The sequence below is a fragment of the Panthera pardus genome, unplaced genomic scaffold (genome assembly GCF_024362965.1).
Source record: "Panthera pardus isolate Hobbes unplaced genomic scaffold, ASM2436296v1 HiC_scaffold_13, whole genome shotgun sequence".
NCBI classification, from domain to species: Eukaryota; Metazoa; Chordata; class Mammalia; order Carnivora; family Felidae; genus Panthera; species Panthera pardus.
The window spans coordinates 99032389-99051796 of record NW_026526688.1 but is presented as its reverse complement, the minus strand read 5'-3'; the positions used below and the strand labels follow the sequence as shown (position 1 = coordinate 99051796).

Sequence of the window (19408 nt, the reverse complement as noted above, 5' to 3'; positions counted from 1 at the left end):
TTGCTTTACTAGAATAATGGAACTCTTAGTGAAACAGAATAAATAGTACAGAATGTGGTCAGATTAGAAGTCTAAAATTCTTATTTGAATGTTTTTGTTAAACCATATAATTATAATAAATATGTTAGATACTCCATGTACACCTGAATATACAAGATACATGTGGTTTTGTGTTAAACTCAGCTATTCCGTTACCAAATTAAAACGTGCTTTGAGGCATTCACTTTACTAAATTTTAAGATTGGCTTGAAGAATGCAGTAGAAAAATATAGCCAATCCCACTGAACATGTATTTTGAAAGAGTATTTTTGTCTTTGACTTATAGAAATCATACCCTTAGGTGTTTGGTAATGAAGGATAAAACACATCTAATCTGTGGAGGAAAAGATGTATGGAAACCGTGGGTGCTGTGGTCTCCCAGCATGCCAGACTTCTAGTCTACAAATCCTAAATTTCAGGTTTTCCCGATATCCTTCTTGGGAGTTCTTATCCCGGATATTTTGATAAATAAATTTCTAGAGCTTAATAATTGTAAAAAACATATTTATTTTATGTAAGTATATTTAAGTAAAAAAGTAATTGTTTGAAGTCAACAATTCCGACACTATAAGTCAGTGTCAACACTTAACATATATGTATTATAGGAAATGAGAAAACATATTTTTTCCCTGCAATATATAGCAACTCAGTTGTATTTTCATTTAAAGTATTCATTTACAGGAATCTCAGTCATCAAATGAACTTAATCCATTATATAAAAACAGGAATAAAGATAACAGCTATCACTGTTATATGCTTTCTGAAGGATCATTCTAGGTGTTTTACATGTATTAACTCATTTAATCTTCACAGTAGCCCTATGGGGCAGGTAATGTTATTATTCTGATTGTCCAAGTAAAGAAACATCGGCTCATTGGGGCTAAGTATAAGGACCAAGGTGGAGCAGAGATTCAACACCAAAAACATCAAATCTCATCCAGTGCAGTATATAATATTCAATGTAGTATTTTAATTATAATATAATTAAGAAATATCTAAATCAAACTGCTTATAATTTCAACATTGTACTGTCAAGTTTATATTTAATATATGTTTGAAAATACTATATTACCAAATATGTTTTGAAATAATATATGTAGAATATATTTTAAAATACTAGGAGGTCGGCATTCCCCATCATCAAGTCCACATGGGTTCTTTAATTTTAATTCTTCTAAACTTCTTTATTTTTGACTTTGCTAATATCTAATCTTTCTTGAAACCTGCCCTTTAAACTCAGTGAGTGCCCATCAAGTGATGTGCTTAGGGCAGTGTTTAGCACTTAGTGAACACTGAATGAATGTACCGTTTTTCTCAACCTTTTCATGTCCCCTACTAACTTTCTAGTTTAGATTTCATGTTTTGAGGGTCACAGCTCAAAGGTCTAAGAGAACACAAGAAATCACCCGCTCTCATTTTACAGAACATGGACTTGGAACTTCAAACCATATAGATTGTAGAAGGTTTCACCTTGAGGAAATGAAGCCCCAGTCCTTTGGGCCCAAACTCTCCTCACTCTTTCCCTTCTCTGGCCTCTTCGCACTCTAGTCCCTCTTACATTATCAACAGCCTTGAAAGATTGCTTCCAATTAAGCCAAGATTAGTGTTTACTTGGCCATAAAATTCAAACCAATTTGTGTTGCAGTTGAGATTCTCCAAAATATACCCATAACCAAACCAAGAGTTTGGTCTGACCTTCTTCTATTCTTCATTTAAACTCTTTCCTCTAACAAACTGTTTAACAATGAGTAAGCCAAACACATAATTTTCCTTTCTTCTGCACTTTTGCTTAAACTCAAATATTCCCTTAGTCTTTGCTTTACAAAACAAAAAAAAAAAAAAAAAAAAAAAAAAAAAAAAAGGAAGCCGTTCTACAAACCCCAGTTCAGTCCATATACATTCTCCATTATTATCTTCCTTAAAGAAATCAACTTGGTTCTTACAGTGGTTATTTAAAGCCTCCCCCATTTAGTACTTGCCTCATTTAATTACCTTCTCATACTGAATCAGAATGATCATGAGCTCAGAGTCAGGCAGAGTTGGATTTGAAATCCATGCTAACTGATGCAGTGTGACTCTGTAAGTTACCTAGCATCTCAGAACCCACTGTCTTCATTTGTGAAATGGCACCTCATGGAGTCGTGAACTGAAGTGAGATAATGCGTACATAATGCTGTCACAGTGCCTGGCACAGAGCAAGCCTTTAGCAAATCCTCTGGTCATGCGATTAGTAGTAGTGTCATTTGTATTTTCTGTAGCGACAACTTGACTTTTTTCTATGTGTATATTTTATGAGTTAAAAGATATATATCTTATACTGATGGCTGATATTTTCTGTTATTTAATGGATAGGTGTTGAAAGACTATGTAATATACTACTTTGGGTGGTTATCTTTTGAAATCTTTTAATGTCTTATAAAGGAAAGCCCAAAGCCTCACTTTGTCAAAGACATATTCAACATAAAGAATGGTGCTCTTACTTTTCTACTTCTAACACGTTCAGATATGGGTCTTTTTCTTAGGGTGCGAATGCTCTGGTCACGTACACTATCATTAGTGGAGCTGATGACAGTTTCCGCATTGACCCCGAATCTGGAGATCTGATAGCAACCAAGCGGTTGGACAGGGAACGCCGTTCCAAATATTCCTTGCTGGTTCGGGCAGATGATGGCCTTCAGTCCTCAGATATGAGAATTAACATCACTGTCAGTGATGTGAATGACCACACACCTAAGTTCTCCAGACCTGTGTACTCTTTTGACATCCCAGAAGACACAACCCCAGGTAAGCGGCACACGTTTTTGCCAGCGTCACTTTTGACTAAAATTATGGGATATGTAATGACTGCTCTTAAGTAACTAGTTTTTATTGTATACTACTAGGTATAAAAATATATGTGCTAGATATTTTAGTCTTTTAATTAACCTTCTTTGATATAGTTCCCAAGTGAATTCCTAGACTTTGGAGAACAAGTGAAGTTAGCAATTCATCTAATTACTAATTACAAATATTTCTGTTTCTGAAAGTATTTGTGATGAGTTGTTAATTTTCTGTCAATGACCGTTTTGGTACTATTTTTCCACTTTATACTCTGTGATATTTTACATCCCACTTAAACATTTTATGTGTTAATATTGTTTCTAAACGCTGACCTCTAAGAAACTGGTCATTTAATATGTTGTATTTTGCTACCCCTGCATCCATTCTGAATTAATGTACTTTAGAAATGCATTTGCAGGACAGGACTGCATCATTATTTTTAACATATTTTAAATTGATTACAAAAATTAAAATAAATGGATACTGTAAAAGTGCCTAATATACTTATAGTGCTATGTGTACAAAGCACAAAGAAAAACACATGAAAACCTGTGACTACTGCCTCTAACACTTAAAACCTGTGTGACCCAGGGAAAGTTAATTCATATCTCTTAGCCTTAATTTCAAGTTCCATAAAATGGAAATAATAATTCCTGTTGGAATTAGAGTAAAGGTTAATTTGGAGAATATATCATAGTGTGCTAACACGGGGCTTGGGAAATCGCAGGTACTCAATCAGTGTTAGTGGAATCTCAATCCTGAATTGTCGCCTTGCCTCTTTGAACATATTATGTTGTGATTGTTGAGTTTGAGTACTAAATATCCATATTTTCAGTGTGTGTACGCTTCATTTCAATTATTGGAAATTCTTATCTAAAATTGAAATTTTATTCTGAATTACATTTGGAATGATTTTGCGTAATAAGGCATATGTTACAGAAACTCATTTGACAAAGAAATTAAATATTTATAGACTACTTCTCACTGGAGTTTTCCCTTCCCTCCCCAACATGAGTTGTGCACGTCCTTCATGAAATTACCATCATGTTTATTTCTGCCTTAATTACAGCAATGACCACATGAGCTATCAAGTGATATCCCCTGAGCATAAGTCTGAATTATTGCTTGGGACCCACACCTTCCTGATACTAGCAATGGGCCCCAATAGAAGTCATTGCAGTCACCAATATGTGCATGAATTGTTAGTGCCAAGCAGAAAAATAATGTCAGAAGTAGTATTATTTCTCCAGAACATTTACACTGCAACATAGAATTTCCTGAGTATTTAATATGCTATATATTTCATTAATATTCGGGAAGGTTGGTATCAGTATTAATGTAGAAATCTGCAGAATGTTGAGGTCACTCTATTTTCATAGTGATTCTCTGGTTAAAATGTGTTACTGTAATAATAAAATTTGTTGGTGTCTGCATATAGTCTCTGAGTAATACCTTATCTCATTAATTTTAGACCATTAATTTATTTTTTGATAGGTTCATTGGTAGCAGCTATTTTAGCTACAGATGATGACTCTGGTGTGAATGGAGAAATTACGTATATTGTGAATGAAGATGATGAAGATGGCATATTTTTCCTGAATCCAGTTACTGGAGTCTTTAATTTGACTCGAGCATTAGATTATGAAGCACAACAATATTATATCCTCACTGTTCGAGCTGAAGATGGCGGGGGACAATTTACTACCATTAGGGTGTATTTTAATGTACTAGACGTAAATGATAACCCACCTATTTTCAGCTTAAATTCATATAGCACATCTTTAATGGAGAATCTACCTCTAGGATCTACTGTTCTTGTGTTTAATGTTACCGACGCAGATGATGGTATGTACTTTATTTTATACACTTAAAATTTTACTAAATATGACCTCAGATTTATATTATATTTATTTACTGTGTTCAGCTGTCACAATTTTTTTTAATATAGGTCCAAAAAGGAATAGATTTATGATTTAATTATAGAGGATTAAAAATCTGAGTACTTTATAAGTTAAATTCTTGTAACAGTTACACAGCATGCATTGTTATCATTTCAAAAACTTTGTCTTCTGGGGCACCTGGGTGGCTTGGTTGGTTAAGCATCCGACTTAGGCTCAGGTCATGATCTGGCAGTTTGTGAGTTCGAACTCCACATTGGGCTCTGTACTGACAGCTCGGAGCTTGGAGCCTGCTTCGGATTCTGTGTTTCCTTCCCTCTCTGCCCCTCCCTTGCTCACGCTCTGTCTCTCTCTCTCTCACTCTCAAAAATAAATAAACATGAAAAAAAAACCTCTTTATCTTCCTTTTTTACAGTATTGCAGTTTAATAATGTAGAAGTCCTAAAACAGTTTTTTACTAGGCTTCTGTCAAATTAGTAAAAATATTTGTCTACATTTATAACTTTAACATATAAAGGATAAAATTTGGAAGCAAAAGGAAAACCAACATTTAAAAAAATACTTAAGAATGCATAATTAGTTGTATATTTCCAACAGAAAGCTTCTAATAATATTTTAGCAAGCTTTCATGCTTTGACTGAAAAGATGATTCCAGATCTCTTTAACTTATGCTATATAATCAAGTTGAGATTTCACCTTAACTCTAGACTTTACATGTGTTTGATTTTATTTATTGCAAAATCATTTGGCAAACTTTCTTTTAAAATATAACTCTCCTGGCCTTTATTCTAAAACCTGTTTTGTAAATACACATATTATATAATATAGCACTAGAGATAACATTGTGCATATTATCAGTCTTTAACTGATATGTTTGGAAAGTTAATACCTTGTTTCCCCTTTTATTGGATGAGTTAGATGTCCTATCTCTTGAGAAAACAAGGGACAGAACTTTCAAGAGGAAATAGGTCTCGAGCCTGAGGATATGCCTAACAACATAGGCATATCAACCTTAATTTAGAATTTCCTGGTTCTTACTGACTTGGATGATTAATGTAATTTCGGAATACCATTGTATCTCAACATTCTCCTCTATACTTAGTTTCCTTTCAGAATTGTCTAGAAGTGTCACTGAGAAAGATATGACAGGCAAAAAGCACATTATTTTATATATGTTTCAATTCACAAAATTGGAAATACTTTCTTTAGAGTTCATTAAGTGCATTTTGAAGTTTTCCCCTTTTATATACAAGCACAGTTAATATTGGTCGCAGGTGTATATCTAAAAAAGAAGTATCTGTAATTCTAGTACTACTACTATAGCTAATAATAACCAATATTCGTGGCATATTTAGCATGTAACTAGTCTTGGCCTAAGAACATTGCTCACTCTATTTCATTTACACCAGCCCAGCTCTGTGATTGGCTCCAACTGGCATTTATATACAATTGAGCTTAATCCCAATTTTGGAAGTTGATGTCGGTGTTATAACTTTCATTAGTTTACCTGCTCTCTGCATATCAATATCTTATTTGTCGTTATGACTGGTCCTGACTTTTCTGTAGTGAAGAATTTTTTTTTGCTATGTTTCTTTGTGATGTATTTATTATGCACTAGAGAGTGACCGTTGCTTCACAGGACTGTGTGTTCCTCTGGATTAAATTTTATTTTTCCTCATACCTTCAAATACAGAGAACTGAACAATAGCAAATAAGAAACTTTCTTTGTGAAAGCCTGTTGGAATATTCCTAAAGCAGTATATTATTCACAGCCATATATTAACCATTGACTTCAACTTACTCTTCATGCATTTCTTTTCCTTTAATTGTGTTGAGTAAAAGTTTCAAGCTACATTTTTCCATTGTTTTAGTTTTGAATGTTTTTATCACTGTAATTTCCTGTACTTTGGCCTAAAATATAGGACATGGTTCCTATTCTTTCTGAATTTCAAGGATAATGATAAGACTGAACCAGGGTAACCTTCTTTGTTTAAAATTACCAACTCAATCACACTAAATAGTTCTCAAAGTATTTCACAGGCATTATTATTTAGATATTTTTTAAAAAAATAACAAATTCGGGGTACCTGGGTGACTCAGTTAAGCATCTGAATTTAGCTCAGGTTATGGTCTTGCTGTTTGTGAGTTCAAGCCCACCTGAGGCTCCATGCTGAGCGTGGAGCCTTCTTGGGATTCTCTCTCTCCCTCTGTCTCTCTCCTTGCCTCTCCTCCACTTGTTCTCTCTCTCTTCCCAAAATAAATAAACTTTAAAATAAAATAAAATAAAATAAAATAAAATAAAATAAAATAAAATAAAACAAATAAAATAAAATAAAATACAAAACAAATTCATCTAAATCTGTGATCAAAAGGTTCCTGATGGGAGAGTATTGTCATTTGAGGAAATTTTATATAAAAATAAAGTTAATATTTTCTGATTCTCCAGAGTTTCACCTAAAATTTTAGGTTACAGAATTATTTAGTAAAAATAGGTCAAATATTTTACTATTTTTACAATACAAATAGTATATGTATTAATCTCAAGGCTTCCCTGTGTATAGTTTAAAAAGTATTGTATTGAGGCAAAATGTTATAAACCGAACTTAATGCAAATAAACTGGCTTTGGTAGTTATTATGTTATTCTAGAAATAAATGCATATGCTTTTCAAAATATTGGGAGTCATAGACTATTTTGAGAATAGAGCAATGGTAATTATTGCTGAATAAGTTCACCTGTATATGCTTGGTACAATTGCAGGCATTCAAATTAAAGAAGTTTCATATTCCATTGACTTGATGACCTTTTTTTGAAATCGCTTCATAAAGCTGAATGCTATCTGAAACAGTTCTGTGCCTTACAGCTGTATGATAAGTTGACAAATGCTAGTTCATTGTAGCCTAATTAAATCATGTTTAGGGATTGTGAATAAATACACACATTTCATAACAGAACTATATACCTATGTTACGTGCTATATTTTCTGGAACTAAATAATTCTCGAGACTGAAAAAAACAAAAACAGAAACAAAGACTCAATACAACCACACATGCACAATAAAACTGCCAGAAAGAATCATGCGCCTAAACCACTTTCAGAACATTGAACACAAATGGCTAGAAATATGAACAGTTTTAAGTTTAAAGACCTGGTGGGCTATAAAATCCCACTAAACTCAAGTCCCATTGCTTATGGGTAAATTACAGAATTTTAAAATAATGTATGTACTGTTTCGTGATTCGAGTATTTGATGCAAAGGACAGAGAGAGACAAATGATATGAGCTCTGTATTTTTTTTAGGAAACTACAAATCGTTAGGGAGAATTTTGAGCTTCTCTCTATCCACATCTATTTTCTAGCTGTAGAGCACATGCCCAAAGTCATTTAGAATTGTCAGAAAGGAAAAGTCCTTTTCTTTATAGTAAGGTAATATATGGGTGGCTCTTGTGGCCTGTAATTGCAACGGGAAGGATTCATGAAGTTCCTGAGATGAGAGCTGTTTTTCAGATGGTGGTGCAGTATTTTGTGCAAAGGTTGTTGTATTTTTATGTTTATTTTCTCAGAGATGATTGTTATCATGAGTTCCTCTTACTGTTATTATCTAATATCAATATTTGTCATTATGAACCTGAATATAAAATCAAATTTTTCTTTTTTTGTAATTCTTGTTAAAGTTTAATACTTACTACTTACCCCACCCAACTGCCTCACCATACTTTTTTTCCTTAAAAAAAAGAGGCTGTTCTGCTGTTTACAAGGAGGCTATAACGTCTTGGTATCACATTCTCTTTTTGCCTCTGAAATGTAGTTGTTTACTCAAGGAAGTGGCAAACATGGTGGACCAGAGTGTTCAGATCCTTGATTTAATTGCTTGAATTCCAATTGATTTATGTAGAAATGCTAGGCCATCACTTTGTAGCCATGTGTGATTTTGTCAGTTTTTCTAATTTCTTTTGATCTTGGGCATGAAAGATTTTATATGCTTTCACAGAGCTAAATTTTATATCTCTGCTTGTTGGTATTATTTTATCCAGATGTTTTCATAGCTTTTTCTCAGTAATAATTGTGTCTGAATTTGTGCCTCAAAGAATAGGAATTCAATATTTACTGATGGGTTTAGCCATAAAAAATGCAGAAAATTTCCTTAGTAAAAAACGACTTACAAGTATATTAAAAATATATAATATACATCTTTTAAATTAAATGTCTTTTTAGGGATATATAGGTGTATATATTTTCTGAAATAAGAAATATATAAAATATTATATATATAAAATCTCTATATATTGAACCAATTGATGGAAATTTTTTTGCACCAGTTGATGGAACTTTTTCTTCCCCCATCCTTTGAATTTAAAGTCAAAGGTTGGGGGCGCCTGGGTGGCGCAGTCGGTTAAGCGTCCGACTTCAGCCAGGTCACGATCTCGCGGTCTGTGAGTTCGAGCCCTGCGTGGGCTCTGGGCTGATGGCTCGGAGCCTGGAGCCTGTTTCCGATTCTGTGTCTCCCTCTCTCTCTGCCCCTCCCCCGTTCATGCTCTGTCTCTCTCTGTCCCAAAAATAAATAAAAAACGTTGAAAAAAATTAAAAAAAAAAAAAATAAAGTCAAAGGTTGAAGTAGACTGTTGACCTTGTTCAATCCAGATCTTAAAATTCTCTTTATCTCTTCCTGGTAAATTGACCTTTGACTCCCATTAGCTTTATTTATTCATATTTTTCCGGATCTTCAGAGTCCTAATTATTCTGAACTTTACACTGGTTGTTCACTTCTGAATAGTTTTAAATAAACTATAAATATTAAAAGCCACAACTCACAATGAGGAGGAAAATCTACCTTTTCAAAGATCTATTCAATCCTGGAGATTTTTATGAATAAGTCAGTGTCTGAAAGTTATTTTCATAAAAATTTCTTCTCTATATCAACATATAGACAAAGGACATTAGATAGAGACCATAAAATCACAGGGAAAGAGTAATTCTAACATGTTTCTTTTTTTTAAGAGCAGGCAATCCTTAGCTGGTAGAAAAGAAAATACCATTACTCAACTAAAACTTGCCTTCACAAGGAACATGACAAGTTTCAAAAAACGGTAAACGCTAACTTAAGTAGGGGCGTCTGGGTGGCTCAGTCGGTTAAGGGTCTGACCTTGGCTCAGGTCATGATCTCATGGTTTGCGAGTTCAAGTCCCACATCGGGCTCTGTGCTGACAGCTCAGAGCCTGGATCCTGCTTCAGATTCTGTGTCTCTTTCTCTTTCTGCCCCTCCCCTGCTCAGACTCTGTCTCTGTCTCTCAAAAATAAATAAACATTGAAAAAAAGTTTAAAAAAAAAAGGGCTAACTCAAGTAGTAATAGGCTTCTAAGAAAGAGTATTTTTCAAGAAAAAAAAAAAAGAGAAAAAGAGTGATCAAATTGCTTTAGAAGACTCTTGGGACAGACTAGATATCATTTCTGACACCTGAATAGTTTGTTTTTTGTTTTTTGTTTTTTGTTTTTAAGTAATCTCTAAACCCAACATGGGGCTTGAACCAACCCTGAGATTAAGAGTCACATGCTCTAGTGACTGAGCCAGCCAAGCACCCCTGATGCCTAAACAGTTTAAATTAACTTCAGAAAAATAGGAACTATTTGTCAGCAATTAACATAACTCAACAGATTTTCCCTAGCATAAAATCCGAGAGTATAAAATCCTTGTTGAGAATGAATTATCTAGATACATGCAATGTTTCTTAACAATACTTAGAATATCCAACAGTGTCCCAACATCTTTAGGAAGAGATATAAAAATGTGCGTAGCATTATGCACAAGTGAAGAAAACATAAATCTGGGGCAAGAAATCTGATTTCTTTTTGTTTTCACTGCTTCTCTGTTATTTACTTTCAAATTATTTACTAAAAACAATTGACCAATCCATTCCCCACATCATTTTTGTGAGAATATTCTCTGCAGTCATTTTCTGAAATAGGAAATTATATATTATTTTTTATAATTAAGAAGTGACACATGTTGTAAGAAAAATATATAAAATAGTATCTAAATATAGCCCAATAATATAGGGTGAGCATTTATATTTGCAGCCTTTTATGTGTAACTTTACTGCTAACATTTCCTTCAAAGAATACTTTTAAAACACATTAAGTGTACATAATAAAATCTGAGAGAGAATTATTTTCACAAAGGGCATGAGCCAGATGCTTAATAAGAATTAAAAAGTATTTATTGGTTCTGACAAGAAATGTAAAAGTAGGCTTAAAACATGACTAATGCCATACATCAGAAAATTTTATTACCCTTCTCTGAAAATTGGTGTCAACCTCAATAAATTACTGAAGTTCTAAATGTTTGGCTAATAGTATAGACTGTGGCACTGTTAATGTTGAACCCTCAGGAACCATTTGATAGAAATAAGAAAGTATATAGAAAAATATTCGCTCTCTGGAATATTTTTCTCCTTTCTAATTTTGTAATTTAACATTTCAACATCGTAGTAAATTGTAGGCATTATATAGACCATTTGTTCACCAGATTGTAAACATCTTTTCAGAACAAAAGTTAACAGACAAGGAATTATGTGTATGCATTACTTACAAAACAATTAACTGTGGCTAAATCATCCAAAGTTGTGTTTGGGGCATCATATATCAAATATGCAAAGTTTTATGCCAGAATGTTTGGTACAACTTGGTCTGTAATCAGCACACATTCAAGAAAATTTAATGTTTTCCCTTCCATTTCAGGCATCAACTCCCAGTTGGCTTATAGCATTGCTTCAGGTGATAGCCTCGGTCAGTTTACAGTGGACAAGAATGGTGTACTGAAAGTCCTTAAAAGTTTGGATCGGGAAAGTCAGTCCTTCTACAACCTGGTTGTTCAAGCACATGACCTGCCACAACTTCCAGCCTCCAGATTCACAAGCACTGCCCATGTCTCCATTATTTTGTTGGATGTAAACGATAATCCACCAACATTTCTTTCCCCTAAATTGACATACATTCCAGAAAACACACCTATTGATACTATTGTTTTCAAAGCTCAAGCAACTGACCCAGACAGTGGCCCAAACAGCTATATTGAATACACCCTGCTGAACCCTTTGGGAAACAAGTTCAGTATTGGGACCATTGATGGTGAAGTGAGGCTCACTGGAGAACTGGATAGAGAAGAGGTTTCTAATTACACTCTAACAGTGGTGGCTACAGACAAAGGTCAACCAGCTCTCTCTTCATCTACAGAAGTTGTAGTTATGGTGCTTGATATCAATGACAACAACCCTGTTTTTGTGCAGGCCTTGTATAAAGTGGAGATTAATGAGAACACACTTACTGGAACAGATATAATACAAGTATACGCAGCAGATGGAGATGAAGGTACAAATGGACAGGTTCGCTATGGCATTGTTGATGGTAATGCCAATCAGGAATTTCGCATCGACTCTGTCACAGGTGCCATCACTGTGGCTAAGCCTTTGGATAGAGAAAAAACTCCTACTTACTCACTAACTGTTCAGGCAACAGATCGGGGAAGTAACCCCAGAACTGACACCTGCACTGTCAGCATTGTTCTACTGGATATTAATGATTTTGTTCCCATGTTTGAGCTATCTCCATATTCTGTAAATGTCCCTGAGAATTTAGGGACACTGCCCAGAACAATTCTTCAGGTCAGTGTATTTAAATAAAATAAATACTATGTTCACTATAAGACATCTAATTTAAAAGTCAACACTCGGGGCTCCTGGGTGGCTCAGTCAGGTGAGTGTCTGGCTTGAGCTCAGGTTGTGATCTCTTGGTTCATGGGTTTGAGCCCCACGTAGGGCTCTGTACTGTACAGCACAGCTGTTTTGGGTTCTGTGTCTCCTTCTCTCTCTGCTCCTCCCCTGCTTGTGCCCTGTCTCTCTCTCAAAAATAAATAAACATGAAAACTTTTTCAAAAATAAATAAATATCAACCCTCTCCTACAGTGTTCATGCTTCACCCACTCTCTTTCTCATTGTCTCCATAAATGCTTACCTGCAGATACAGGAAATCTCGAAAAGGAAAGGTTTATAAAAACTATACCCAAGAACTTACTGATTTCCTCCTCATAGATTAAAATATCACATTACAATTATGTTCTTTTGTGGATACTCATGTTGCACACTTTTATGTATTTGTGTATTTTGAATTGTTTCACTATAACAGTAATATCTAAACATAGTGAGAAGATAAAATGATGTAAATGTTTGAAAACTTGTTTACAAAAATTCTACTTGCTCGCCTCCTTACCTAGATGGAACTTTTGTTAAAAATTTTTGTGAAGCTTTCCAAAAATACTATAAGTTGATTTTATATATAGTTTTACACAAATAGTACATACTACTCTGTACCATTTTTACTTTTTACTCGAAACTTTAAAATGTGTCTCAGGAACCTTTTAATATTGGTACATATGACTTTATCTCATTGTATTTAAGTTTATTTATTTATTTTGAGAGAGGGAGTGTGTGAGCAGGGGAGGGGCAGAGACAGAGGAAATGGGAGAATCCCAAGCAGGCTCCAAGCTGTCAGCGGGGAGCCTGATGAAGGGCCCGATCCCACTACTGTGAGATCATGACCTGAGCCAAAATCAAGAGTCAGACGATTAACTGACTACCCAGATGCCTCTACCCCATTATTTTTAATGATACATTTTATTTTGTGGTGGACATTGTGTTAGATTTATTCACATTCCTGGCATGTATTATTCTCTCCTACAGGTGGTGGCAAGAGATGATGATCAAGGTCCTAATAGCAAACTCTCATATGTTCTATTTGGTGGTAATGAAGACAATGCTTTTACTCTCTCAGCTAGCGGAGAACTTCGAGTAACACAGAGTTTGGACCGTGAGACAAAGGAACACTTTGTCTTGATGATCACAGCTACAGATTCAGGTATGCCTTGTCTGGTTATGAAGAATTTCTTCACAGTATAAATAAATAAAAGTATATTTGTCTACCATGAAATTAAACATTTATTGAAGAATTTATGAATTCTTGGCACTCCAATTGTATCTATATAATTTATAGCAGATATATCACTTTGTGAAATTTGTGTATAAATATCTAAGTGATAAAGGCTTGAGTACAATACAAACAGGGCTCTATTCCTGTAAGACCAAATGTTTCCCTGCCCACTTGGCCATCACTTTTGAGGGTAATTTGATACTCTACCAATTGAGCCATGAGGCATTTCAAGCACTTTCAGCTTTAAAACATTCAATGGTTCTAACTGGCCATAGTGGGTAATAAAGTGGGTCCAGAGTTCTTCATTAGTCGTCTAGGTTTTGTAAGTAGCCATAATAGGCATTTGATGAAGCCCCACAGAGCTCCAAAAGGAGTATCAGTGAGAACCTGGCATCCTCACTGAGTTAGCAGCATAGTGACTACCATAGAAATAATGAAAAACAGTATATGCTAGCATTTAATGTCTGTAAGCAGTAGTTATGTAAAGTTGTATAGCAGGTGGTACAAAATACAATCTATTAAAAAATAATATTACTATTTACCACCATTTTGTTTTGCATATATTGAGTCTCTAAATACTGAAACTTCTAATTCAAAATTGAAATAATTAAAAATTTGTTGGGGCGCCTGGGTGGCGCAGTCGGTTAAGCGTCCGACTTCAGCCAGGTCACGATCTCGCGGTCCGGTCCGTGAGTTCGAGCCCCGCGTCAGGCTCTGGGCTGATGGCTCCGAGCCTGGAGCCTGTTTCCGATTCTGTGTCTCCCTCTCTCTCTGCCCCTCCCCCGTTCATGCTCTGTCTCTCTCTGTCCCAAAAATAAATAAAAAACGTTGAAAAAAAAAATTTAAAAAAGAAATAATTAAAAATTTGTCAAAGGAATGTTATGCCTTGAAGAAAGTATGTATTGCTTAAATATTTGTTGAAGAAATGATTGAATGAATGAATTGATCATTGAATTCCAGAGGCATTAATGAATCATGAAACATTGCCTTATGTGACATTCATTTATAAAAATAGCCACACAACTTATTATTTAAGGATTAAAGAATTTGATAATGTTGACATAGTTTCTAAAATTTTGTTGAAATTGCTTTAAGCCAAAGAGATTTGTTGGAACCTCAAAGGACTAAAATTATATCTATATCTACGTATATAATTTTGTATTCATGAATACAGTATATATTCATGTAGATTTGTGGATACTGATACAGAAGAACAATTTTGAGTTTACAACTGTCCTCGTTTTACTGTTGTTGATAGGTTTTTGATGAACATGGCATTAAGTTTTTGTTATATATGACCAATTTTGGAGTATACAATATATTGTTTCAGGTCACCACTTCTCATAAAAGAGCAGGGGATTTTGAGATTACAAGTCATGATCGATTTATATTCGGTATTCAGATGATAGTGCCAATGATTATTAATTCAGGTGGCTCTTATATATTATTTGCCATTTACTCTTGGGATTGTCATTATCTGAGACTATTGCCTACAGAGAAAACCACAGTCTCTGCCTTTTTGAAAATATGTGTGAATGACCATGTTATATTTTTGCAAACTATAAAATCCTGAGGAATAATGAACAGAATATGGTGTGGTAACCATGTAAAGTTTAAACCAAGTTTATCTGAAACATGTTTTATTATGTGCATAGTCAGTAATGTGCTTCATGGTCAGTTGGCACAAAGGGTAAGCATTCTTATGTAAGAAATACAGTCACTACTACATTGCTCATATCAATCCAGTATTTCAATAGTCACTTGGATAGAAGAGAGAAAAAAAATGAGTAGACACTGGTAGTCAGATATTTACAACCAAGGTTTTATTACTAAAACACCCTAGTCTTAGCTTCCTTCTCCAGTTAGTACTGGAAATGTGTGGTCAGTTCTATGCATGCGTGAAAACATAGCCTTTGTAAAAGTGAAGTGGGGAAGGAGAAACCAGGACCAGAAATCTAGTTGGCTAAGGCATCAGTCACTATAAAACCTGTGCACAGAATGTGTGTCACAGAGAAGTCATCCCTGGGTGGGAAGCAGGATGTGATTGCAAGAGTTAGGTTGCAGCGCAGGGTGATCTGGGATGAGCGGGCACAGCCCACAAGTTCTCCATCAGAGGATTTGTACTTTGGAATATTCTAAGTCAAAAATCATGGTAGAGAAAGAATGTAACCATGTAGACAAGAGTGCTTGTTTTCAACCAGGGGATTCTGAGAATTTAAATTATTTTTGTATGTCTATGTAGTCAAGGGGTGGTGGATATTGTGAAGAAGAAGGAAATTTACATATATATATATATATCCATATCTATATCTATATCTATATATATATATCCATATCTATATCTATATCTATATATCTATATCTATATCTATATCCATCTGTGTCATGCAGTATAACAGGTTTTACAGACATTAACCCATTTTTATACATCACTTTTCTTTATCATCTCAAAACCTTGCATGTTACTTTGATTTTACTTACAGTAAACCCAAACTCAGTGTGTTTAAATAATTTGCTCAGGATCACACAGCTATGTGGCAGAGTATGATTCAGACCTTAGCATAGCTTAGTTGCTTACTTGCAAGTTCAGAGTATACTGAATTTTTAGTGTGTAGGCAAAGTCAAATTTGAAAAAAATAATATTGATTGCCAAAATCATTTTATTTGCAAACCAAAACTTAGTATTAATCTGTATAATAAAATGATAAAAACTTTTACTTTGAATCTATCTCAGTTTGAATTCTGGTTCTGTCATAATTTTCTTTGTGATTCAGGTAAGATGTACTATCTCTCAATTTCAGTATCTTCTTCATTACAACTGGGATAATAATAACTAGAAAGTAGTTTATTATAAGGTTTAATTGATACAACTTATGTTAAATTGCTAAATATGCCTATAACATAGTGTATATAATGATTTTAATAAGAATTGTACTTCATACACTTTAAATACTGTAAAATTCTTAGAAATATTTGCCCTGTCCCTTACTACATAAGTATTATTATTAAAAGATGTATAGATGTATTGGTTTCATAAACATTTTTTAAAAATCGTAGTTCACATTAAGTTTCATTTTATACTTTACTACTTTAGAAATTTTTAATTTGTAGCAGATATTTCTTTTCAACTTCCAAAGAATGTATTTTATAGTAAATGTTTCACTATTCAAGAGGACCACAGATTTTTAAAACTATAGTTCAACCAAAATACAGTTAAAGAGGATTTTGTGGACTGACCAGCAAAGTTAACCATCACTTGTAGTGCTATTTCTCCATCAAAATGACAATATGGAAGGGACATTTCATTTGGGGAAAAAAAACAAAAACAAAAACAAAGACAAAAAATAAAAAACAAAAAAACAAAAACCTTGAAATGATAGAGCTAAAAGTGTTTTCTTCTAATAGACGTGGGTGAATGAGCCTGTTAGGAGTAACTTTCACGAGGAGGAGATTCAATAAAACATTGATCTACATGTGCAGACTATGCAAGAACCAAGCCCTGGTTCCAGCGAGTCAAACTGATGCCATCAGCCTTGAGTCTGAGGAAAATTGGGGATCTAAAATTCTTAATATCAGGACAAATAATAGAAGTATAACTCTAATTTCTAGAAAGGATTATTGGCACTACATGAGAAATGGAAAGACCATGTATATATTGATCCTGCCAAATACTGAGATAGGAGTATTAATAAGTTATGGAAATTCAGATTATCAGTAAAATTAAGGTATTTGGAAGTTTGTCATTTAGTGCCTTAAATATGGTGTTAGAGAGCATGATGGGAGATGTAAATGAGATTCAGCATTTTGGCAGCCTGGAAATTAGAGAATTTCTTAAATTTTTTTTTTTTAATGTATATTTATTTATTTATTTATTTATTTATTTATTTTTTAATGTTTATTTATTTTTGAGACAGAGAGAGGCAAAGCATGAATGGGGGAGGGGCAGAGAGAGAGGGAGACACAGAATCGGAAGCAGGCTCCAGGCTCTGAGCCATCAGCCCAGAGCCCGACGCGGGGCTCGAACTCACGAACCGTGAGATCGTGACCTGAGCTGAAGTCGGACGCTCAACCGACTGAGCCACCCAGGCGCCCCAATGTTTATTTATTTTTAAGAATGAGAGAGACGGAGCGTGAGCAGGGAAGGGGCAGAGAGAGAGGGAGACACAGAATCCAAGGCAGGCTCCAAGCTCTGAGCTAGCAATACAGAGCCCGATGCGGTACTTGAGCTCACAGAACTGAGATCATGACCTGAGCTGAAGTTGAACACCTAACCAACTGAGCTACCCAGGCACCCTGAGAATTTCTTAAACTTTGTCCGAAAGTACAGATTTTGATGAGAGTGGTTTTTTTTTTTTTGTTTTGTTTTTTGTTTTTTGTTTTTTGTTTTTTTTGAGTTGCCCTGATATGAGCTCATGTGTCTGAGGCTCCTAGACAAAAAGTACTTAGTTAGGTATCTGAAGATCACTTAATATGGATCATGTAGAAAACAATCAGAAGTTGTGTGGGAAGTTGTACTGAATTATTTTAAAGTCATTAGAACTCCTATGTGACAATGATTTTATATGCCATTCATTTGCATACTTTGGGTATCACAAATAAACCATTTTTGTGAGAGAACATGAGTTTGAGGTATCAGGCTTAAGAATCTGCCGTTTAATCTTGTATTCCAACCATGAAGTTTCTGACACAAGATTTAAAATACAGATTCACTTCTTTGATTTAAAAGTCAAATTGGTAGGTGACATGAGAAAACTCAGAAAAATATGGCAGCTTTAGATCCCAGATGCCATGTTATTCTCAAATTTGCCATGTTCTAAGGACCAGGAAATATCAAAGAATTCTAAACAAGAAAAAAGTTTGACAGTTTTATTCTAGCCCACAAATTACTTTCCCATTGCTTTTTAAAAATTCTTACCTGTGGCAGCCCAGAGATAGGTCAACTCTGGCAATATGGCAATACTTGAATCAGCTGTTTTTGTTTTGTTTTGTTTTTGTTTTTGTTTTTGTTTTTATCAGCAAACCTTTAAATCTTTTAATATTTTTGGGAGAGAAAATATTAGCATTGCACTCTCATTTTATTTTTATTTACTGACTGCATGAGTATAAAGCAGCACATCTGGAAACTCTCTAACTACTCCTGTCTACTGCTTAAAATGAGCTACAACCACACTATCACGTGTGGGGGGGCTGAATGTTACATTGCTAAATAACAAAACCAGAACAGAGTAAGATAATTCGACCTCATTTTTTTCCTATAGGCTTAAATTATTAAATGGTAATGTAATGGGTTGAAAGTATAACTCAGAATAATATTTTGTGTATAATTAAAAATATAAATATTCCCCTTAATTCTGTATTCCTGTTATTTTTTCTAGAAATAGAAATAGTTTGTACCAAGTACCAATTCCTAGGAGGCTAAAGCTTCAGCTTGGCACAGTAATGCAGGTACTACAGAGAACCTATCACTATGTGGTTGCTTTTAAGAGGGGCGTTGGCTATAAAGCAGTTAATGCCCTTCACATGATTTAGCATTCTCTTCCCAAGTAGCCTTCCTTATAAGAGTCTTCCTTACCATTGTCTTATATATGCAATAAATAAAATAATATGACTTTAATGTAGTAAGTTGCAGTGAATTATCAGGGAGCCCAAAGCAATAACCTAAAAAATTAATTC

At 34.4% G+C, this 19408-nt stretch overlaps 1 protein-coding gene across 1 annotated transcript in view; it reads left to right on the top strand.

Moving 5' to 3' along the window:
* The window catches only part of FAT4 (FAT atypical cadherin 4), a 180560-nt gene that overhangs the window by 88055 nt on the left and 73097 nt on the right, over window positions 1-19408 (top strand). The window contains exons 3-6 of the mRNA XM_019419174.2: window positions 2562-2823; window positions 4354-4704; window positions 11492-12414; window positions 13489-13663. Coding sequence (XP_019274719.1) covers window positions 2562-2823; window positions 4354-4704; window positions 11492-12414; window positions 13489-13663 — 1711 coding nt within the window. The remainder of the gene's footprint in view (window positions 1-2561; window positions 2824-4353; window positions 4705-11491; window positions 12415-13488; window positions 13664-19408) is intronic.